Source organism: Hyla sarda, chromosome 1 (genome assembly GCF_029499605.1).
Source record: "Hyla sarda isolate aHylSar1 chromosome 1, aHylSar1.hap1, whole genome shotgun sequence".
NCBI classification, from domain to species: Eukaryota; Metazoa; Chordata; class Amphibia; order Anura; family Hylidae; genus Hyla; species Hyla sarda.
This window is the reverse complement of record NC_079189.1, coordinates 459,439,365-459,463,266: the sequence shown is the minus strand read 5'-3', so window position 1 is coordinate 459,463,266 and position 23,902 is coordinate 459,439,365. Positions and strand designations below refer to the sequence as shown.

The 23,902-nt window shown below is 41.2% G+C and overlaps 1 protein-coding gene across 1 annotated transcript in view; it reads left to right on the top strand.

Moving 5' to 3' along the window:
* The window catches only part of DNAH10 (dynein axonemal heavy chain 10), a 140,931-nt gene that overhangs the window by 24,903 nt on the left and 92,126 nt on the right, over positions 1 to 23,902 (top strand). The window contains exons 14-25 of the mRNA XM_056534241.1: positions 5,750 to 5,926; positions 6,579 to 6,755; positions 8,571 to 8,740; positions 9,228 to 9,379; positions 10,074 to 10,235; positions 12,382 to 12,589; positions 12,787 to 12,943; positions 16,169 to 16,645; positions 18,249 to 18,407; positions 18,737 to 18,853; positions 20,885 to 20,987; positions 21,880 to 22,058. Coding sequence (XP_056390216.1) covers positions 5,750 to 5,926; positions 6,579 to 6,755; positions 8,571 to 8,740; positions 9,228 to 9,379; positions 10,074 to 10,235; positions 12,382 to 12,589; positions 12,787 to 12,943; positions 16,169 to 16,645; positions 18,249 to 18,407; positions 18,737 to 18,853; positions 20,885 to 20,987; positions 21,880 to 22,058 — 2,238 coding nt within the window. The remainder of the gene's footprint in view (positions 1 to 5,749; positions 5,927 to 6,578; positions 6,756 to 8,570; positions 8,741 to 9,227; positions 9,380 to 10,073; positions 10,236 to 12,381; positions 12,590 to 12,786; positions 12,944 to 16,168; positions 16,646 to 18,248; positions 18,408 to 18,736; positions 18,854 to 20,884; positions 20,988 to 21,879; positions 22,059 to 23,902) is intronic.

Sequence of the window (23,902 nt, the reverse complement as noted above, 5' to 3'; positions counted from 1 at the left end):
GGATGAACAGTAACTGTATATGAGGCAGCCGTATGAGCTGCGTACATGTGTGAGCTTCTGTTGGGCCACAGAGGCCATGAGAGCTCCGTACAGCTTCAGCTATCACAGGGTGAGGAGATCCTCTCCCTGTGATAGCCAAACTGACACTGCTGTGCGCATCGATGCGTGACGTTTAAATATGTCACGTGACAAGAGAGAGCCAATAGGATGTGATGGAGGCGGACCATCTCATTCTATGGCAAATCTCATTCCACGGCAATGCACCGGCACTGCCCACATCTCCTAGGCGGACACCTGAAGTGTGACGCGGCTATGGGAGCATTATAGTGCAGGAAGCTATTAGCGAGAAAACGGGTGGTGCTAACTAACTACAAGTCCATTAAACAATCCAGAAGTAAGGAGAAAAAGACGCACTCACCCAGTCAGTTCTCTTGCATGGAATTTATTAATTCTTCATAGAATATGAACAACAGCTGTGTAGAGATACAGCTTCCCCGAAGTGCAGCGTGCAGAGCATCATAGGCAGGGACTTTTCACCTTGATGACGGCGGCCGTTTCATGTCAAGAGGCCTGTGGAAACGCCAACAGGTGTGAAACAGCCGCCGTCATCCAGGTGAGAAGTCCCTGCCTATGATGCTCTGCACGCTGCACTTCGGGGAAGCTGTATCTCTACACAGCTGTTGTTCATATTCTATGAAGAATTAATAAATTCCATGCAAGAGAACTGACTGGGTGAGTGCGTCTTTTTCTCCTTACTCCTGGATGGGGATAAGTTGTCTTTGGCCGGAATACCCCTTTAATATGAATGGGGGGGGGGGGGGGGGGGGGAAAGGAAGGGACGACTCCAGTCAAAGACTGTTGGATCTAACTATACTGTACTACTGTTACTTTATAGTATTGTAATGTTACTGTTATTCTGTGACAGCTTTACTTGGCAGTATGCTACTTCATACACAGCTGAGCTGAGTTTGGCCTGCTGTGCTGTGTTATAAAGTTGTCTAAAGATATGCTGTTCCTGGTATACTTATTTTTCTTATGAATAGGGCAAAACATGTCTTGGGGCTTTTGATCTTGATCTTTTAAAGGGAAACTTGACAGAAACAGAAAAAGTCACTTGAGCCTTTCCTGAGCAATCTGTATTTATCCAAATATGCAAATTTCTTTTTCTGAGCAATGAAGTTGGGATGCAGATTTATGAAGGGGAGGTGATATTGGGCTGGAGCAGACGGGGAAGCATTGCTCAAAAATTTAGATTAATACAAATTGCCCAGGTAAAATATACTTTAATTACCATCACCCCCATTATTACCCTGTATATTCAGGTAACTGAGGGTGATTCTGCTGATAGTTTCCCTTTAGGCTAGGTTTCCACTTGTTTTTTTTTTTTGTACACCTAAAAAAACGCCAGCAAAAAAGCCAGAAAAACTGCCACAGGTTTTTCCTGCGTTTTGGCAGTTTTTCTGGCGTTTTTTCTGGCGTTTTCCCGGGTGTCTGGAAATGGCCAAATTTGTAACCTGTTGCAGTTTTTTTTACTACCTTCTGGGTACCACTCTGGGTCGGATGCTGAGCGCCTGGTCCACAGAGTTTAAGATGAGGAGTGATGTACAGCATCAATACTCACCTCCCCCGGCCGTATAGTATACATGGGTGCATAGTGTACCCGTGTATACTGTACAGGAGCCGGGAATCCTGTCACCAGACTGACAGGAGTCCCTGCTCCTATAGCCCCTTTAGGCGGTATACAGAATATACAGCTATCTACAGATAGCTGTATATAGTGTATACAGAACAGGCGGTTCACTTACCTCCGGTCCGTGTAGCTCCGCCCCTGGTGATGACATCATTAGGAGGCGGAGCTACAGACTAGATTCAGGCTAGTAAGTCTGAAGCTCTGTTCACATTGTCCGTTTTGTATAATGTGAACAGACCCTTCTGCCAGTGTCTACCCAGACAGGGAGATTCCAGCTGTTGCTAAACTACAAATCCCAGCACGCCCAGACAATCAAAGGCTGTCTGGGCATGCAGGGAGCTGTAGTTTTGCACCAATTGGAGGCTCCCTGTTTAGGTAGACATTGCATTATGGGTGCTGTCCCCTGCGGAGAGCACAAAAAATGTCCTAACCCATTTTTTTTTTTTTTTCTTGTTTCAGATCCGTGTATGCAGAGGATTAGGGCGGATTCGATGCATTACGACGGATGAACTTAATTTTTTTTATTTTAATAAAATGGTTAATGAGGGCTGTGGGGGAGTGTTTTTTAAAATAAAATAATTTTTCCAATGTGTTGTTTTTTTTTTTATTGCATATTCAGGCTTAGTAATAGAGGCCGTCTAATAGAGTCGGGGCTTAGCATTCGCCCCAAAAGCAGCTGGCGCTAACCCCCAATTATTACCCCAGTACCCACAGCCACAGGGGTGCCGGGAAGAGCCGGTACCAACAGGCCCGGAGCGTCAAAAATGGCGCTCCTGGGCCTAGGCGGTAACAGGCTGGCATTATTTAGGCTGGGGAGGGCCACTAACAATGGTCCTCGCCCACCCTGGTAACGTCAGGCTGTTGCTGCTTTGTTGGTATGTGGCTGATACTTAATATACAGGGAACCCTATGCGTTTATGAAAAAAAACAAAAAAAACGCATAGGGTTCCCTGTATATTCAGTATCAGCCAGATACCAACCAAGCAACAACAGCCTGACGTTACCAGGACCATTGTTACTGGCCCTCCCCAGCCTAAGTAACGCCAGCTTGTTACCGCCTAGGCCCAGGAGCGCCATTTTTGATGCTTCGGGCCTGTTGGTACCTGCTCTCCCCGGCACCCCTGTGGCGGTGGGTACCGGGGTAATAATTGGGGGTTAGCGCCAGCTGTTTTTGGGGCTAACGCTAAGCCCTGGCTTAGAAATGGATTCCGTCTATTAGGCTGGGTTCACACTACGTTTTGTCCCATACGGGAGCGCATACGGCAGGGGGGAGCTAAAAGCTTGCGCTCCCGTATGTGACCGTATGCGCTCCCGTATGCCATTCACTTCAATGAGCCGACCGGAGTGAAACGTTCGGTCCGGTCGGCTCATTTTTGCGCCGTATGCGCTTTTACAACCGGACCTAAAACTGTGGTCAACCACGGTTTTAGGTCCGGTTGTAAAAGCGCATACGGCGCAAAAATGAGCCGACCGGACCGAACGTTTCACTCCGGTCGGCTCATTGAAATGAATGACATACGGGAGCGCATACGGTCACATACGGGAGCGCGAGCTTTTAGCTCCCTCCTGCCGTATGCGCTCCCGTATGGGACAAAACGTAGTGTGAACCCAGCCTTAGACAGCCTCCATTACAAAGCCTGAAAATTCAATAAAAAAAAAACACAACACGTTGAAAAAATTTATTTATTTTAAAAACACTCCCCCACAGCCCTAGTTAACCATTTTATTAAAATAAAAAAATTCAAGTTCATCCGTTGTAATCCTCTGCATACGCGGATCTGAAACGAGAAGAAAAAAAACCACAAAAAAATGGGTTAGGACATTTTTTGCACTCTCTGCAGGGGAGAGCGCCCATAATGCAATGTCTACCTAAACAGGGAGCCTCCAATTGGTGCAAAACTACAACTCCCAGCATGCCCAGACAGCCTTTGGCTATCTGGGCATGCTGGGAGTTGTAGTTTAGCAACAGCTGGAGTCTCCCTGTCTTGGTAGACACTGGCAGAAGGGTCTGTTCCCATTATCCAAAACAGACAATGTGAACAGAGCTTTAGACTTACTAGTCTGGATCCCGTCTGTAGCCCCGCCCCCTAATGACGTCATCACTAGGGGGCAGAGCTACACGGCCCCTCGGGACTTCTTTGTCTTCTGTATACACTATATACAGCTATCTATAGATAGCTGTTTATATTTTATACTGCCCAAAGGGTTAACCTAAACTGTACAGCAGTGTAAGTTAATTCTTTCCTTGCCGGGCTGGCTTAGCGCACAGCTCAGCAAGGAGTTAAGTGAGCCAGCAATGTGTATACTGTAAACACATTGCAGGCTCACTGTAAGTTCTTGCTGGGCAGTATGTATACGATGTATATATATATATACTGCTCAGGATCAGCTGTTCTCCCGGCTCTGTAGCCTTGAGAACAGCTGATCCCGACAGTCACTTCAGGATGATCGCAGCGGATGTCAGGAGGAGTGACATCCGCTTTGATCTGTCCCTTACTACAGGTACTACTGCTCCCAACATGGAGCACACTCTGCACACTCTGCTCCATGCTGGGAGTAGTAGTACCTGCATTAATAGACAGATCGCGGCGAGTGTAACTTCTGACACTTCTGACACCCAAAGCGATCGTCCGCTCTTCTATGGTCCCCTGCACTGACGTATATACACCTATTCACGTGTATGTGATTGTCTGGAACCATCTGGCCAATCACAGCTCTCTGCGGGAAATATGAATATGTGTATATATACGTTAGTGCAGGGACCATAGAAGAGCGGCCGCCGCATCTATACATTGTACAGGAGGATCGCAAGGGATCCCGGCGATCTTTCAATTAGTACAGGTAACTACTACTCCCATCATGGAACAGTGTGTTCTATGCCGGGAGTAGTAGTACTACCTAAAAAAATAAAAAGTAAAACACACACATGCTAAATTTTTATTATTGTCGGCTACATTTTTAGTGCCCTACCCGCGCACATAAATTGATCCCTGTTTAAAAATTAATTAAAATTTTGTTATAAAAAAGATACATTTCGTTAAATACAATTTTTTTTCCATCACTGCTGTATCTTTTTTATTATAATCTTTTAATAAAAAAAGGTATTTCCATCACTTTTAGGAATCGCTAAAGTCCAAAAGAGAATAAAAACCGCCTGAAAAAAATGCCAAAGTTAAAACCCACATGGCGTTTTTCTTGCTGTTTTTTCACTCCTATAGACTTCTATGGGAGGAAAACGCCAAGATTTTCAAGAAAAAACGCCAAAGTCTAGACAAGAGGAAGTTTTTTAAAAACTGCCAAGGAGCCCAAAAACGCCAAAAGGATAAAAACAAACGCCAAACTGAAAAACACCAAGTGGATATGGCATTTTGCAGTTCCCTATTGACTTGCAGCTAACATCTGGCTGCAGTGTTTTTTCACAAAAAAAAAACCATGTGTCAGAATGGGCGTTTTTATTGGCGTTTTTGTAAAAAAAAAAAGTGGAAACCTAGCCTAAGGGTCTTTTCACATATACAATATTCTGCACAGATTTGATGCGCAGGATTTCAAGCTGTGTTCAGTCATTCAGTTTGCATTGAAATCTGAAGCAGAAAAGCCCTTTTATGTACAGTTTACATATACTTTGTCTACATGGTAACAGAAAATATAAAATCTACATTTAGTGTTCACTGCTACATTTCATCTTTTCATAAAAGTCAAAAACATATGGTAAATTTTATGTCTGGAGATAAGCTGTAAAAACAAAAGCTACAGTTAAATGTTGGCTATCTCTAGAAAGTGACTATAACAACAAAACAAGTACACAGCTGGCCATACACAGGATGGCTTTTGGCTAGCAGATCATTATCATGCACATACTAAGCATTCTTATTTATTTTACTTCTGCCATTGGAGGACAGTTGGGATCCTGCCAAGATCAGAAGCTTTGGCTGAGTTTGCTCTAATGTGTATGACGACTTCTAGACACAGACCGAGGCATTGTATATATAGCCACACTAGTCTAGACACTTTTTTTTTTCTTTCTGTAATCTGAAGCTGAATTCTTATATTGCATTTTAGGTTGATATAATAAACAATCTCTTCATGAAAAACATGGAAGCTCCTCCTCTGTACAAGAATCATCCTCCAGTGGCTGGGGCAATATATTGGGAACGGTCACTTTTTCACCGAATCAAACACACAATTGTTCGTTTTCTGGAAATGGAAGAAATGTTAGCAAGTGAACATGGGAAAATGGTAAGTTTTTTTCAAATGTGTGTTTCTTTTACACTATGGAAGAATCTACAGATATGTGACCTTGGTACTGTGCAATCCATTGCTGTGCAACAGAGCGGGGCAACCCTGACGCTCCCATTGATTTCATTTGGGGGAGCATCAGAGTGTAACCTTGCGGAAGTGACTTGACCTTTTTCTCACTGATGGGCCTGGTGACACGACTCCGTCGCCCGATGCACGCCTATGCCTCGGCTCTCCTGCATGGACTTTTAAGGATTCCATTTCCATGGATATGAATCAATAAAGTACCCACAACCTATAACTGGGTGAGTGCTCCAGATCTCCTTTTCTTACATTTATGATTTATACAAGAAGCTTTTCTACTCTATCTGTGAAGCACCACGTTGTTTGATATTCCGCTGAATCTTAAGACATACCTGCAAGTGATTGAAGGCTTGTGGTTTAGCCAGTGCCAGGTAGCTGTTTTCTATTGGACGGCCTTTTCCTTTTTCGCATAGTTCCCTGTCTCCACATGTATTTTTGATGTGGAGATCAGCGCAGTTTCCTCGTCCAAAAAACACACTGTTTTTGCCTGTATAAACATGCCCTAACATACATGTAATTTTTCCAAGGCAGATTATTGTGATTTATTTATTTATTTTTCTTTACTAAGGCAAAGGCAAAATATTTGGAAGTGGCAAGAAGAATGAAGGAGTATGAAGACAAGAAATATGCAGCTTGGAAGGAAATCACTGATCAGATCCTGCCATTATTGCTGAAAAAAAGTTTACTTGTCAACGTGCATGTACCCGGTCTTATTAATCACACCAATGTGTCTCTTACTGAAATGGTAAATATGCAGTCCTTGTTTGAAATATAATAATTGTATATTAGTACAAAGATCCTGACTTCCATAACTGATGTCCCCCGATGTCCTCAAAATGGGATGTATTTAACTTATGAGGGCCTTTCATTGGCCACCTTTAGTTTAATCGATAATGGGCAGCCCTGCACTAAGCAGTCAGTTGTCCCGCCAGGCTCGCTGATATTTGTTCATCAGTTTTTATCAGAGAACAAAAACAAGCTTCAAACACGCGACCTGTGCAATATTGAAAGTGTTTTTCCAATATACTTTACTAGTGGAGAAATATTTATATCTGTACTAAGAGGCACCCATATTCTGTTACCCTTTAACTGTTACTTGTAAATATCTCAGCAGCTACCACTAGGGCATTCAACCCATATATACCTATTTACAGTTCTGATTTAAGACAATAGGAGCCATATACAGCTATGTACACCATATAATACCTCCCTACAGGCAGCAGCAGATTCCTCTATTTTGTGAAGGTTCCTGATTGGGTTTAAAAAGGCAATAAAGCAACTGTCAACCTTACGTTTTTCCCCCTAACAGCATTTATCACCTATCCTTAAAATAAATGATAGAGATGATTGTTCGGGTTCCTACCACTGGGGCCCCAATCAAAATAACAGTGATCCCTAAGTGTCCCATGTGAATGGAGCATTAGTGACCTGCAAAACCTGTGCCATCTATCCATTCACTGCCAAGGGCACTGATGGAGATGGCCAAGGACAGTCTTTTAAGATGCTTCCATGATCCTTGAATGTTATTTAACCATTTTCCAGTTGCTACTTCTAACTATTAAAAGTAAGAACTTGACTAATTTGTATTATTTTAGTTTTTTCTTTGTCCATTTTTTGTTATTATATTTTGGGGACTTTAGTACCACTTACCAGTTTTCCATAGAATTATGGTCTTCATATATAATGGTTTAAACATACAATGGTCATCCAGGAACCAATTACTATTGTACGTTGAGGGCCTAGTGTACAGTATAGCTAAACAACTAGTTAAATTAATTTTATTATCGACTAGTGTATACTGTATATGAAAACCATGAAGTAGTATAAGGAAAACAGTGCGTGTAGATTGTATATGTAATAGTATGTTTATGTAGTAGTATGTAAGTAGTGTCTTATATTCAAAGTGGTAAATAGCAGGCCTTACCGGATTTACTTTATTTCTATATAGCTAAATTAGAATAGTTCTGCTAAAGTAAGCCAACTAATAGGTAGTCTAAAATCTGTCAAATGTGCCAACTTTGTCAAGCCATATAGGCTGCAGTGATAAATTTGGCCCATTTTTACGCTGTCTGGTTTAAGTGTACATTGTCTTCTTATTAGACAGTCTTAGTATATCTGACAGGTTTATATTGTTTTTGATATTAATGTATTATGTATTGTTTTTATTATTTGTCATTTTGTGTATTTATTGATTATTCAGATTGGATAATTTCTGAGCATTTTGTTGATGCTAAAAGAACAAGGTTAATATTGTGTGTAACTAGTAAAGACACTGATCATTGCTTTACGCTTGCCTCCATTTGCATACATTCAATAAAAAATTTAAACATTCTAATGAGTATGTGATGGACAACTACAGTAATATACAAATCAAACCTGTGCCACAGAATTCTGGACATTCACTAGCTGTGAATGGAAATTCAAAAATATACATGTCTACTATACTGAAGCAATAAATTAAAAAATATACATACCTACATTTACCACCAATAATTTTAATTTTTTTTTCCATTATGTTTTTGTAGAATAGTAAAATCTATTTTATGCTTGTTGTTTTCAGGATCTGGACCAATTGAAGGCTGACACTAATTATAGGAATGTACACTATGCTGTGAACTTTGCTCCAGAACTGCAAGAAATTATTACAGAAACCAAACACATGGAGCAGTTGGGCTTTTCTGTTGGTGAATTGCCCAGGAATGTAGCCCTGCAGGAAGACAAATTCATAAGGTGGTTTACCTTTTATGGCAGTTTAGCAATTTTACATTTCTTGATGGTTTGGATGGATTGGCATCTTATTTTAATACTTAAATACATGCCACTTTCTGGTGTTTAACATAAGTGGGTATATTTTTATGTATGGCGCATGGACACCTATCAACTGCAGTCTTGATCAGCCGTGCTCACAACAGTGGCTAACACAGACTAGACCATTAGTCTCTAAAATATGTTTTTTTTGGGTGTTGCAAAACTACTCAGAACAGGGTGCCAGAGAATGCTGGGAGTTTTGCAACAGCCAGAGAGCTGCAGGTAGGAGACTAGATCAATCCCCCTATTTTAGAGTTCTCTATCTCAGTAATGCCTCTAAAATTGGGCATCCAGGAACGTTATGTTAGTGTGTTGGGAGAATATTGACTTGACAGTACCTGAAACTGCATTTCCCAAAGACAAGTCATGGCTAGTCTATTAAACGTTTTATACATTAACACCTTTGCAGATACACTGATGACATCAAGCAAATTCTTGCTTCTTATGAAAAACTGTTACAGTCCCTAAATGAAGCGGAAACTCAACTTCTTGATAACCACATCCGTGAGCTTTTAAAAGTATTTAGATCTGGATACAGAAGATTGAATTGGAACTCTTTAGGTAATAACATTTTAAGACAATTTACTTTAGCTGCAGTTTACATTATTTAAGCTTGGCCAAAGAATTTTTATTTATCAAGTGAAAGTGCCACTTTATTTATCAAGGGAAAGTTGCTGCAGAACGGAATCTACTACGGAGCTTCTGAACGGATCTACCATGCAGATGTGAATTTTATTTATTTTATTTTTTTTACACAAAAAAGAGTACCTGTCACCAACCTAAACTTTTAATATATTGTTCCTTATGCAAGTATAAGACACTTTGCTGTTTACTTACTGTTAAAATTCTCAATCTCTATATGTTTTTAATGTGATTGAAAAAAAATGGCCCCTAGGTGGCTCTGTTCTGTTCTGTTTAGTCTCCTCCCAGCCTGGCAGGAGACCAAACTCTGGAAGTGCGTGCATGACGAGGCACATCTCTCACAGGCTTCAGTGAAGTCGTGCCTGCTGGGGAACGCCCACTTTCTCCTGCCAGGAGCTCACACAATGTGAGGAAGGGCAAAAATATGATACAGAACTTTTTAAAGCTCAAAAAAAAATTTCAAGGGCAGGAAGGGTGTTAGGAGTAGTTAGGGAATATAATCTGAGTTAGTTTAGAAAATATGGTTTGATGACAGGTACTCTTTAAGAAAATACTGCTGAAGTTTTATTTATGTGCATTCAACTATTCAGACATTGACATTATCTATTACTAGGTATTGGTGACTTTATTAACCGTTGCAGTCAAGCAGTCTCAAAGTTTGAGTCTTTGGTTCATAAAGTTCAGAAGAATGCAAATGACATTGACAATAAGCTGTCAGCAATCGAATCTGCAAACCTTTTCAAATTTATCAATAAGAGGTCCACAGATCTTCCAGGTATGTTTTAAATACCCATGTACCATGTCCACATTCCATTAGCAGGCTTTTTGTTGTTGTTAGAAGGCTCCTTTATGTTGTACATGGACAGTAAACTGCAGTGTAGCTGGATCCTCTAGGCTCAGGCTACATGGAACATGAAGACACTCAATAAACACAGTTAAAGGGGTACTCCCCTGGAAAACATAAAAAAAAAATTTAAATCAACTGGTGCCAGAAAGTTAAACAGATTTTGTAAATTACTTCTATTTAAAAATCTTCATTCTTCCAGTACTTATCAGATGCTATTTGCTCCACAGGAAGTTCTTTTCTTTTTGAATTCCCTTTCTGTCGGACCACCGTGCTCTCTGCTGACACCTCTGTCCATTTTAGGAACTGTCCAGAGCAGGATAGGTTTGTATGGGGATTTGCTCTTACTCTGGACAGTTCCTAAAATGGACAGAGGTGTCAGCAGAGAGCACTGTGGTCCGACAGAAAGGGAATTCAAAAAGAAAATAACTTCCTCTAGAACATACAGCAGCTGATAAGTACTGGGAGGGTTAAGATTTTTAAATAGAAGTAATTTACAAATCTGTTTAACTTTCTGGCGCAAGTTGATTAAAAAAACATGTTTTCCAGTGGAGTACCCCTTTAAATCGCCACTTTTTGAAATGCTAGTTCAAGAACACATTTAAAGTTTTTCTACATTTCTAATGTTTCATGTCACTGTGTTGCATCAACACTGCTGGGAAATGTGCAAACACAAAAACAAAGTATCCAGTGAAATCAAATAATTTAGCAGATTTAGGCTGGGTTTACAGACTTTAAAATAATAATTAAATTGGCAGTATTTTATACAATGTGTAAACTAAGGTTCGCCTTTCTTTAGACTTTAAAGGAGAAGTGCAGTGAAAAATAACTTAACCCCTATCCAAAGGATTGGGGATAAGTTATAGATCGCGAGGGGTCTGACTGCTGGGACCCCCGCGATCTCCTGAACAGGGCCCCAGCAGTCTGCCAGAAGCGGCCATTCTGACCCCAGCAGGAAGCTGCAGCCGACACGCCCCCTCCATGTATCTCTGTGGGATACATGGAGGGGGTGTGTCGTCCGCTGCTTCATGCGGGGGTCAGCACGCCCCCTTCTAGCAAACTGTTGGGGGCCTGTTCAGGAGATCTCGGGGGGGGGGGCGGGGGGGTCCCAGCAGTCGGACCCCTTGTGATCTATAACTTATCCCCTGTCCTTTGGATAGGGGATAAGTTATATTTCACTACTCCTTTAACATAACCCATAATTAGATGATTTTTATACCTATTTTATAGCCGTTTAGATTTTCCAGTGTGTGAAGTCAAACTATAAAGTTAATAACCTATCAATAATTAGCACCAAACATGATATAGATATAAAAGCAGTAATATTTGTTGCACATACATGATTATATAAAACAACATGATAAAAGGAATCAGTGACAGCCAGAAAAATATGCAGTGATCAGATATATAATATTCTCTTGAAAGACATTGCCAGGGGATAAATGAATACATGCAAAAGGAGATGCCACAAGGTGCATGAAGTAACTAAGGCAAGCCTAACATGTAAAACACAAGAGAAAGGAGAACATGGTAAACCAAGTGTCTGTAATGTGATGTGGGAGCTGGGATATGCAGAGGATGAAAAGGTATAAACACAGTCACTATATTGCCACTAGTATGAGCACCTAAAAGTATCCCCCCAGGGCAAGCCCATCCAAAGCAAACTACCACATCACATACAGAGGCACCCTGTTATACTCACTCAATCTGGCCACGCTTCATCAGGGGGTGTCTTTGGATTGTTAAGGCATGATATTTATATTAGACTTGACCAATCAACATTCTAAAATTGAATTACCTATGGAGAACAGTTGTGGTCCGTGCCGCCATGAGTTCTGGAACCCAGCGCCTTCATGGCGTCACGAGCGCATGCGTGCTGTGACGTGTGTGTACCAACGTCATCCCGCATGAAGCGAGCGCATGCGCATGTGAGTCCGTAGAATGATGACGCTCATAAGCACTTTGCCAGCCATAAAGTTGCAGCACATGTAGTGGATTTTTATTTTTCCTTACCACTTGTTTTGATGAATCATGCCTACTTTGTGTAACTTTATTCTTATCATTGCTACGTCTATAGGTGTCAAGGAATTCTTTGACTACATTGAAAATGAAAGGTCAAAAGATGTTGAAATCATGGTCAGAAAGTATACTGCCATTGGGTCTAGCTTAACGAAAATAGAAGGCCTAGTGGTAAACACAAACACCGGGAAAAATCCTCAAATGGCTCAATATTATGCATTTTGGGAAAACAAAGTGTACACTACACTGACAAAGATGGTCATAAAGTAAGAGGAACTCTTGATTTTTTTTTTTTACCTGTTTTTATGTATTGCCACACTAGAAGAAAACTGTTATATTTCATCATATGTGATGACTCTTTGGAACATTAGTTTTTAATGAAGGTGCAAAGTAGTGAATATACTAAAGAGCTTTTGTGGTTCTACTGGTAAACTAAAGGGTATTTCGTTTTGTTGTTTTACAGGAATTTCCATGCTTTTAACGCTGCTATTATAGCCAATGTTCCTCTGTTTCAAGTTGAAACAATTTTGTCTGCTCCAGAAATAATTCTTCATCCTAATTTCAATGAAATTTTTAAATTGATTGTGCAGTGCTACAAGGGATGCCTTGAAACCACAAAGGTAAAGCCATATGTGTGAATAATGTTTAAATTGATGTAAAACAATAAATAGCAAAAGGAAGTCAAAATATAAAAAAACTATGTACTTGTGTTTAAGTTGAAAAGATCTATATCATAGTAAATATAAAGTGTAAAGTTTTTTAGAGTATTACTTTTATTGGCTTTCCTTCATCAGCCAAGTTTACAAATAAATGATTAAAAAACTAGCTCAGCACTTATAAGATTTTACACCAAGACATCTGAACATTGGGAGGGTAGGATAAATACATAATTAAGAGTCTATTCAGACTGCGGAATTTCCGGCAGCGGAATTCCGCCTCAAATGAAAGCCCAAAAATTTAGCATTTTTCTAACTTTGAAGCTCTCTGCTTGTAAGGAAAATGGATATTCCAAATAAATTTTATTTTTATTCACAAATACAATATGTCCACTTTATGTTGGCATCATAAAATGGACATATTTTAGCTTTTTGTAAAAATTAGAGGGCTTTCAAAGTAGAGCAGCAATTTTCAAAAATATCATGAAAATTGCAAAATCTGAAGGGACAGATGTTACAGAACTACAACTCCCAGCATGCCTAGGCAGTCTAGGCATGCTGAGAGTTGTAGTTTGGCAATATCTGGAGGGCTACTGTTTGGGCACCACTGTAGCAGTGGTCTCCAAACTGTGACCCTCCAGATGTTGCAAAACTACAACTTCCAGCATGCCCAGACAGCCTTTGGCTGTCTGGGGAAGGCTGGGAGATGCAGTTTGGCCTTCCTAGTGGTTGCCACAGTAAAGATCACTTTACTTTCACTTTCATTCCCCCCCCCCCCCCCCCCCAATGTGGTTTCCCCACCTGAGCCAGGATCCAGCAGTCTCCAGCGACGATCTGGGGTCCCCAGGCATCTTCTCCTCTCGACATCCAGGGGTGTCCTGCCCTGCCATTGGTCAGAATCAGTTCTGACCAATGGCAGGGGATAGGAGGAGATCACAGCACTGCCACCTCGCTCCTATCCCTCAGGATGATCAGGGCTGTCCCTGACAGTTTCGATCATCCCTATTTTCCGGGTGATCGAGTCACCAGAGACCCGATCAGCCCGGAATAGCAGAAAATCGCATGTCTGAATTGACATGCGATTTTCTGTGATCGCCGACATGGGGGCTTCTCAGGACCCCCCTCGGCGATGTGCCGGGATGCCTGCTGAATGATTTCAGTAGGCATTCCGGTCCGGTCCCCAACCGGCTAGAGGTGGGGACCGGAATTCCCACGGGCGTATGCATACACCCCACGTCCTTAAGGACTTGGGATGCAGGGCGTATGCATACGCCCGGCGTCCTTAAAAGGTTAAAAATCCTCATTTGTCAACTGGTAATAGGGGATGTGAAGCTAGTCCCCTATGGGGGCTATTAAAGTTTAAAAATGAAAGTATAAAAAGTTTTTTAAAAAAGTAACTAAATTTAGAAAAATCCCGTCCCCCAATAAAAATGTAAAATGTCCTTTTTTCCCTTTTTACCCCCATAAAGGGTAAAAGAAAATAATTAATACACATATTTGGTATCGCCGCATGCGTAAATGTCCGAACTATTAAAATATAATGTTATTGATTCCGTATGGTGAACGGCATGAACGTAAAAAGAAAAAAAACGCAAAATTGCTGCTTTTTTTGTCACATTTTATAAAAAAAAAAATTATAAAAAAATTTATAATAGTTTTATATACACAAATGTGGTATCAATAAAAAGTACAGATCATGGCGCAAAAAATTAGCCCTCATACCGCCACTTTTACGGAAAAATGAAAAAGTTAGTGATTCGGGTAAAAGGTTAGTGATTTTTTTAAGCGCAACAATAATAGAAAAGTTTATAATCATGGGTATCATTTTAATTGTATTGACCCACAGAATAAAGAACACGAAACCTTCCAAAACCTTCGTGAAAACGAAACCTTCCAAAATTAGCAAAATTGCGGTTTACTTTTAAATTTCCCCACACAAATAGTATTTTCTTGGTTGTGCCATACATTTTATGGTAAAATGAGTGATGTCATTACGCAGGATAACTGGTCGCGCAAAAAACAATACTAGTCTGTGGATGAAAATATAAAAGAGTTACGATTTTTAGAAGACGAGGAGGAAAAAACGAAAATGCAAAAATAAAATTGGCCTGGTCCTTAAGGTCAAAATGGGCTTGGTCCTTAAGGGGTTAAAAGAGTAGTACAACTTACATAAATGTGTCCTCTACTAATAAGATGGAGGATGAGTGTCAGCTTGCAAGGAGTCTGACTGCTGGGACCCCCACGATCTCCTGTCCGGCGCCCAAGCTCTCCCCATGAATGAAACTGCTTTGGTGGTCAACATGCCCCCTCCATTCATATCTATGGGAGAGCAGAGGATACCTGAATACAGAGGTTTAGCTCTCCCATAGAGATGAATGGAGGGCGCATATCGACCCCATTCCGTGCAGGCGGAGAGGCTGGGTGGCAGTCAGGAGATCCCGGGGGTCCCAGTGGTTGGACCCCCCATGATCTAACACTTATCTCCTATCCTTTGGATAGGGGATACATTTTTTAAGCCAAATAACAATTTTAAAGGAGCACCAGTCTAGTTAATCAGTGCTCCCTGGAGAGTAATCTGCCCATTTAATTCTACTCTTAGGAATCCAGAGATCTGGGATCAGTCTGCTGTCAGTGTTAAATTGTGTCCATGTAATGGATTATAAATCCAAGTGTTAGATTTCTTGTATCAAAGACTGAAATGTTGATAACCGTCAACAACATTCATATCATTGATGCAAAGTTTGTCACTAAATCATCTGCATTTTATCCTGTTTCTGAATACTCATGTTTACACATTATTGGCCCATATTTACTAAGACTGTTGGGTTTTCAAAATCCCTATGAATTAGGGTTTTATCTTTTATATTCTGTCAGATTTACTATGTCTACTCCTTGGTTAGTTTATTTGGTTGGTTTCCAGTCTGTTGGAAAAACTCAAAACAAAATGCAGAAAAACCTACAAAAAGTGTTGGCTTTCTTGTTAGTAAATCTGGGCCCATTTTCAGACCTACTTTGAAAAAAGCAAAAAACAAAACAGAAATCTGCTATGAGCCATCTTTTAGTTTTCATTACCATGGTTATGTCTGACATGAATCTTGCTGGTATCCCGCTTAGTACAACTCACAAGTAATTTACGTATTTGTATGAAATGTGGAGTTTTCAAAACTGTATTTTCCTGTTTGCTTGCAGAGTTTTGTACGCTGGATGCATGGAACCTGTATTCTCTGTCCTCCTCAGAAATCTGAGGATGATGAACCTGTTATCTACAGTTTCTACAATGACATTTACCAGAATCCTCAGATTACAGAACAAGCTCTCAATATCAACCAGAACATGCACAAGCTGCTCACATCACTTACAAAGTATCTGAACAGGTGGAAGAGATACCGGCCTTTATGGAAGCTAGATAAGGCTATTGTTCTAGAGAGGTTTGCTGCTAAGAAGCCATCCTGTGTCACATATGATGAGAAGTTGCAGTTCTATAGTCGGCTAGCACAAGAGGTTACGCAACAACCCTTAATCAAAGATGAACAATGTATTAGACTGTATCTGGGACCACTGGCCTACACTGTGCAAGAAAATGCCCGAGCATGGGTAAACTCCCTTGGACACCTTCTAAATGAGTCTGCCCGTGAACAGCTGTACAGTCTCAGGGATGAGTTGGATGTATGTGCAAATAAAGTTTGACTTTATATGTCTTTATAAGAGTTTAAATGTAATATTCGAAAGCTAATTTACCAAAGAAACACTGGCCTTAAAAATCTAAATACCTTTAAGGTAGATTGCTTACTATTATATATTTGTGAAGGGTATTTCTTGCTTACTCATAGTTTTCTGTAAAACTCTGTACATAATCCGCATTTCCGCAGTGGATTATGTACTTGTGATTGTACTCATTGAACAAGGCCCCTTTCACACTGCCGTTGTGCCCCGTCGGAAAAGGTCAGTTAGGCACTTTTTTGTGTGTGTCTTTAACGTCTGTTACCTGGAAAGGGCACGACAGGCAATAACGGGTCCCAACAGATCCCATTTACTATTATGGGGTCCGTCGAACGCTGTTGTTTTTTGACTGGAGTAGCAGGAGAAAAAGACTTTGCATGATGTATTTTTTCTCCCTCTATTTTCCCCGTGTTCCCTGACATCCATCGCACTGCAGTGTCACAACGGCATTGTGAAAAAAGCCTAAGTGAGCTAGTTCAGTCAGAATTGTTTAAAGCTGGCCATACACATAAGACAAATATCATCCTAACCTGCTGATATATGTAGGATCGGTCAACAATAACATGTATGAGAGCCTCCAGACTCTCCCCAAATGGCACATATTAAGATAAAGAGGAATGAACATGGACTTGAACATGCCTGATCCATTGTTCTTGCAACTTCTAGAGAAGTCTGGCAGTGGTGTAGTCACTATTTCCCATTGAAATAAACAGATTATTTAGGGAGCATGTTTGTAATGTAGTAGGGAGAAATATCTGTCACGATTATGAAAATTATTTCATATGTATAGCCAACTTAAAAGGGTTATCCAGTTAGGAAAAACTTAGGATAAGGGATAAGTGTCTGCTCTCCTAAACGGGGCCCATCTCTCCCCGGGGCCCATCTCTCCCCGCCCCTACCTTCCAAGACGAACTGGTCTAGGTAGTGACAGCCCGCTCAGCCAATTACTGGCTGAGGTGGGACACCACTGCGGGGGGACACCACTGCGGGGGGACACCGCTGCGGCCGATGATTAACTGAATAGGCCGTTATTGCCGAGCACTCAGCGGAGAAGAGATGGGCCGCATTCTGGAGATCCCAGGGGGTCAGACCTCTGGGATAGTGGATATATTTTTCATAATGGGAATACCTATTAAAGGCTTTGAAGCCCCTACACACATTAGACATGTGTTGGTAATTCCCATTGACGTGACTGGTCATCCATCTAATGATGTCTTTTCATTACATCATTTGTTGTGGGAGAGATGGGTCAGGCATGTTGAGATCAGCTGTCATTCCTAACAGATAAACACTCAGCCATGCCAAGTGTTCATAGATGTGGAAGGACTGGGAGAGATAGCTACTAACTGAATGAGTATTTGGCCGACAACTATATTATATATGTATGGTTAGCTTTAGTCTGTAAGTTACTCCATGATGTATTTGTTTCCTCTTTTTCAACTTTAGGAACTGTTGGTGGCCATCCTGTTCTTATAAAGAGGTAGTTAATATGTGTTTATGAACTAATCTCTTAATAAAACATAACTTTTCAATGTCTTTTGCATTGTAGAAACTGTCTATAAATCTAATGAGGACACCAGATACTCTTGAAGATCTCAAATTTGTTCTTGCCACAATTGCAGACATTAGAGATATGTCTTTATTTGTAGAAATGCGTTATCAAGATATCTTAGAGCGATATAGGACCCTAACAATGTATAATATTGAGGTGAGTAGATGCAGGAATATGGTGTCTATTACATTCAGTAAGTTTATGGTGACTGTAATGTATTATGTGCAGTAACACATTTTCGTAAAAAATTATCTGAAGCATTGTTGTAAAGATTATATGATTCATGCACTGTAATGCTTTTGAGCCATGTATGCTTAGATCAGGTATTTCTATTCCTTTACAAGAATGTATGCTTCATGATCTGGCTTTACATATAGAATTTTTCTCTTCTTCGACTGTATTGCATGGTAATTTTTTTCTGATGTGTACAAAACTCCAAAAATGTACAGACCTTTTTGCTGGAAATATCATTTTTTTCTTTCTAGTTTGATGGAGAAGAGAAAATTTTGTCAGAGAAAATAACACATATCTGGGAAGATCTGTTCCTGGAATCAAAACTGGTGGATCGCAGCCTTGGAAAAGTGAAAAGAAAATTTACCCAGGTAATTATATAAGGGGGGGGGGGGGGGGGGGGGGTTGGGGGGGTTTGGTGGGAGGATTGGTCTGACCTTTGGGACCCCCTGTGGTCTCCAGAATGGGGTCTTGTCTCTCCCTGGGCACAGAATGGTGTTTAGGAGATAACTGAGTACAATGCTTCTGTATAGCTGGCGCTCCCATAGAGAACACATGTGGATAGCAGATAAGTAGTGGAGTACCCATTGACGTATATCCATTACTATGCAGTAGAGGCATATGCTAGGGGTTCAACTTGTGGAACGGGGGAGGAAGCAAAGCACATGTGAGGCCTTAGTGCCAACAATCCATCCATCCCTTTTGTGCAGAGTTTGCCACCCATGCATCTTTGGCTCCCTGCTTTTGCAGCATCCACCCTAATTATTTCCCACCCTCTAAACAAACCTCCCATCCTGCTGCCCCTTTAACAAGACCATGGTGCTACTATTTCTAATATTGTGCTTGCTGCTCCCCCCCACAGTCATAGTGCTCCCATACACAGTAATAGTGTCTCTTAGTGCCCTCCTCACAGTAATAGTGCTCTCTTGCTGCCCCCACAAAAAAGTGGCTATTTAATTTCCTTCTTAAAGGAATAGTGCCTCTTATTGCCCTCCTCACAATTATAGTGGCCGCTTACTGCTCCCACAAAAAAAGGGGGCCATTTAGTTCCGTTCTCAAAGCAATAGTGCCACTTAGTGCCCTTCCCAAAGAAATAGTCCCTCCTTTAGTTTTGCCACAGAGAAGCTTCTACTAAGCGCCCTCTTTACATTAATCATGCCTCCTCACTGCCTTATGGATAGTGCCCCCTTATGGCCTCTTCATATTTATAGTGCTCCCACACAGATATCTAAATACAGTAAATGTGCCGATGTAAAAAAATAAACCACCCCCACGGAGCAGTTCATGTCCTGCACTTAGTTGGCATAAGCAGACAGACACAATGGTGTCACTTATCATGCTGGCCTGTGTCAGGTCTTGTAGGCAGGAGGTCTGAAGTGTATGGTGGGGCAGGGAGCTGATGGCTCCTTTTTTCTGCATCCTGAGGACCCTGTTAGATGTGCAGCAGCAAAAAGTATATATGCTCCATAAAATATTACAGTTCTACTGCTTTGTAGCACCTTAAAATAGGATACACATATGCAAGACTGTGTTTGATTTAAGTTATATGTAACCATAGAACACTAAAAAAGTAATATGTGATAGAATAATCATTAATTTATACACAAATAATCATCAATATATACACGTCAAAGCAAACATACTTTCTGTTAGTCGTACAGCCCTTTCAAAATAGTGTCCCTGAGAATATAGCACAGTACCAGTTTTCTTTCTTTTCAGTGATCAGTTTGATCATCAGCATTGAAGGACATGTTATATGTGGGCGGAGTGATTTACTATTTTATGGTAGGGTCACATGTAACGTATCCGCAGCATACGGATCCGCCGGTGACCCGACCCATAGTGTGCCTCCATCTGGTGCCCAGCCTCACCTCATCCCCGGGCCTGCTCGCAGCAGCAATCCGCCGCTCTGAGCAGCCACACAGGGGCCTTGGAGTTGCTGTGTGCACTTGTCTGAGTACACTGCGTATGCGTTGGAGATACCCGAACTCTCTATCTCTGGCTCTCCCATAGAGATACATGGAGGGGGCGTATCACCCACAGCTTCGTGTGGGGGCCAACATGCCTTTATGAGAAGAGTGGGGCGCTGGACGGGAGATTGCTGGGGGTCAGGCGGTTGCACCCTCGCGATCTGACACTAATCCCCTTACCTGCGGATAAGGGATACGTTTTGTTATACTGGATAACCTCTGTAACTGTATGCCGGCTATAATGGGAAGAGTTTTAGACCCGCTCCTTGTTTTGGCAAAGAGTACTTACCAAACTAGTCACTGACTGTGTCTGACTGTGTTATAGGAAAGTCTAATGAATAATAATTTGAAAGTACTGACAGTCATTTTTTTTAAATGACTTTTTTTTTTGTTGCTTTTTTTAATGCATTTTTTAAAATTCTTTTTTAATAGATTACAAGAGATCAGATTGAAGACTATAAGAAACAGGTGGAGCACTTTGCAGAAATGTTCCGTTCTGAAGGACCCGGAGCTGTTGGCGATGACCTTGAAAAGGGTATCTCATATTAATGGGTGCAAATTGTAATTGGAAGTTAATGCTAGGCTGGATTCACACACACCTTGTACTTTGGTCAGTATTTGGTCAATATTTTGGTCAACATTTTTAGCTAGGAGTGGAACCAACAGAGAAAAACTAGAATGGAAAGATTTTTACCTTTTTCTGTGTTCTGGACCCATTGCTGTTTTGGAATAAAAATATCGACCACTGTACTGTGTGTAAACCCAGCCTCAGTCTTCCTTAGCATTCATTGTTTGCTGTTAGCAGCTGTATTATGATCTGGACAACCCCCCTTTACCATTTTAATCACCCCCCCCCCCCCCCCCCCCCCCAAAAAAAATAAAATAAAATAAAAATAAACATTTGGTATTGCCACATGTGGAAATTAATAAAATATAATGTTAATGATTCAGTATGGTGAACAGCGTGAATATAAAACATTGATTTGAATTGATGATTTTTCGTCACACCACATCCCACCAAAAATGGAATAAGAAGTGATCAAAATGTCACAAATAACATAAAAAGAAAATTGTTTTAAAAAAGGTCACAGGTAAGCAGTATCAATAAAAACTACAGATCAGGGCGCAAACAATAATCCTTCATACAGCCCCATATATGGAAAAAAAGAAAGTTATATGGATCAGAATATGACAATTTTAAGCATACTTATTTTGTTAATAAAGTGACTTTTTTTTTTTTTTTTTTTTTAAAGCAGTACATTAAAATTTTTATTCTGACCTGGAATAACTTTTAAGTAAACGTCTTTGCAATAATTGTTTGAAAAGGTAATTTAATAGTGTTTTTTGTGCAGGAGAAAATATATCAACATTCTTCTAACTTTAAAGCAATATTTAATATCTGTCATGTCACATCTGGTTCCTTACAGGTTTACAGATTCTTGCTACTTATGAAAAAGAACTGGTGACGTATGAGAAGAGCCGACAGGAGTTGGCAAATGCTGAAAAACTTTTCGATCTTCCTATAACTATGTATCCTGAACTCTTACAAGTGCAAAAAGAAATGAAGGGATTGCGTCAAATTTATGATATCTACATTGCACAAAAGGTTCGTACATAAGTAACCCTTACTGCTCTGGTATATCTAGTGAGATATAAACAGGATCTTGTCCAACTAGGGACTTATTAAAGGAAGAATTAAACACATGTTAACACCATGTAAGATCATCACATCTCAGTTAAACAAACTGGGGTGATGGAGCTGTGAAGGGATGAAAACAGACAACTTCTTTATTATAATGGGGTCTCTCGGGTTTCCGTCATTTTGCCAGACAACATGCATCGCTATTTTGTTCAGGGATTTTGTTGGAATCTGCAACAGAACCTTTGTCATAGATGTGTGGATGGGGTTGTAGGGGTGTCACTATTTGTATATTTATATAGTTTATCATTATTGTAGTCATGGTTACAGTAAACATACCGTATTTTTCGCCCTATAGGACGCACCGGCGTATAAGACGCACCCAATTTTTAGGGGCAAAATCTAAAAAAAATAAAGATTTTGAACCCAATAGTGATCTTCAATCTGAGGAACTCCAGATGTTGCAAAACTACAACTCCCAGCATGCCCGGACAGCCGTTGGCTGTCCGGGCATGCTGGAAGTTGTAGTTTTGCAACATCTGGAGGTCCGCAGATTGAAGACCACTGCAGGAGATGGTAATACTCACGTGTCCCCCGCCGCTCCGGACCCGTCACCGCTGCCCTGGATGTCGCTCCATCGCTGTCGCCGCGTCCCCGTCGCTCCGGAACGTCTCTGCTGCCGGCCGGGTATCCGCGCTCTCTGTCGCCGCCATCACGTCGTTACGCACGCCGACGCACGTACGCAACGACGTGATGACGAGGAAGGAGAGCGCCGGCCATACAGCGGATCCCTGAACGGAGAAGACACCGAGGAGGCAGGTAAGGCCCCCCCCGGTGTCCTGTAAGCACTAACCCGGCTATTCAGTCAGGCTGTTCGGGACCGCCGCGGTGAAATCGCGGCGGTCCCGAACAGCCTGACTGAACAGCCGGGTTAGTGTTACTTTCCCTTCAGACGCGGCGGTCAGCTTTGATCGCCGCGTCTGAAGGGTTAATACAGGGCATCACCGCGATCGGTGATGTCCTGTATTAGCCGCGGGTCCCGGCCGTTGATGGCCGCAGGGACTGCCGCGATAGGGGTGTATTCGCCGTATAAGACGCACCGACTTTTCCCCCCCAGTTTTGGGGAAGAAAAAGTGCGTCTTATACGGCGAAAAATACGGTACTTTTTGTGTAATTGTAATGTTTACACCAACATAAAATGTTATGTGGTCTAAGTGCTTCCATATGTAAAGAGCCTCTCCTGAGGTTTTTTTCTGTTGGATTCTGTGTGAATCCAATAAGAAAACAATCATAGAATGCTTTGTTGGATATTCTCCTTAAAAAGCATAAGGTTATGAAATTGGAATATAGGACATTTTCTTTAAAGGATTACTCCGGTGGAAAGAAAAATGCTTTCAAATCAACTGGTGCCAAAAGTTAAACAGATTTGTAAATCATAGAGATGAGCGAACTTACAGTAAATTCGATTCGTCACGAACTTCTGGGCTCGGCAGTTGATGACTTTTCCTGCATAAATTAGTTCAGCTTTCAGGTGCTCCGGTGGGCTGGAAAAGGTGTATACAGTCCTAGGAAAGAGTCTCATAGGACTGTATCCACCTTTTCCAGCCCACGGGAGCACCTGAAAGCTGAACTAATTTATGCAGGAAAAGTCATCAACTGCCGAGCCGAGAAGTTCGTGACAAATCGAATTTACTGTAAGTTCGCTCATCTCTAGTAAATCACTTCTATTTAAAACTTGTAAGCCTTCTAGTACTCATCAGCTGCTGTATGCTCCAGAGGAAGTTGTGTAGCTCTTACCAGTCTGACCACAG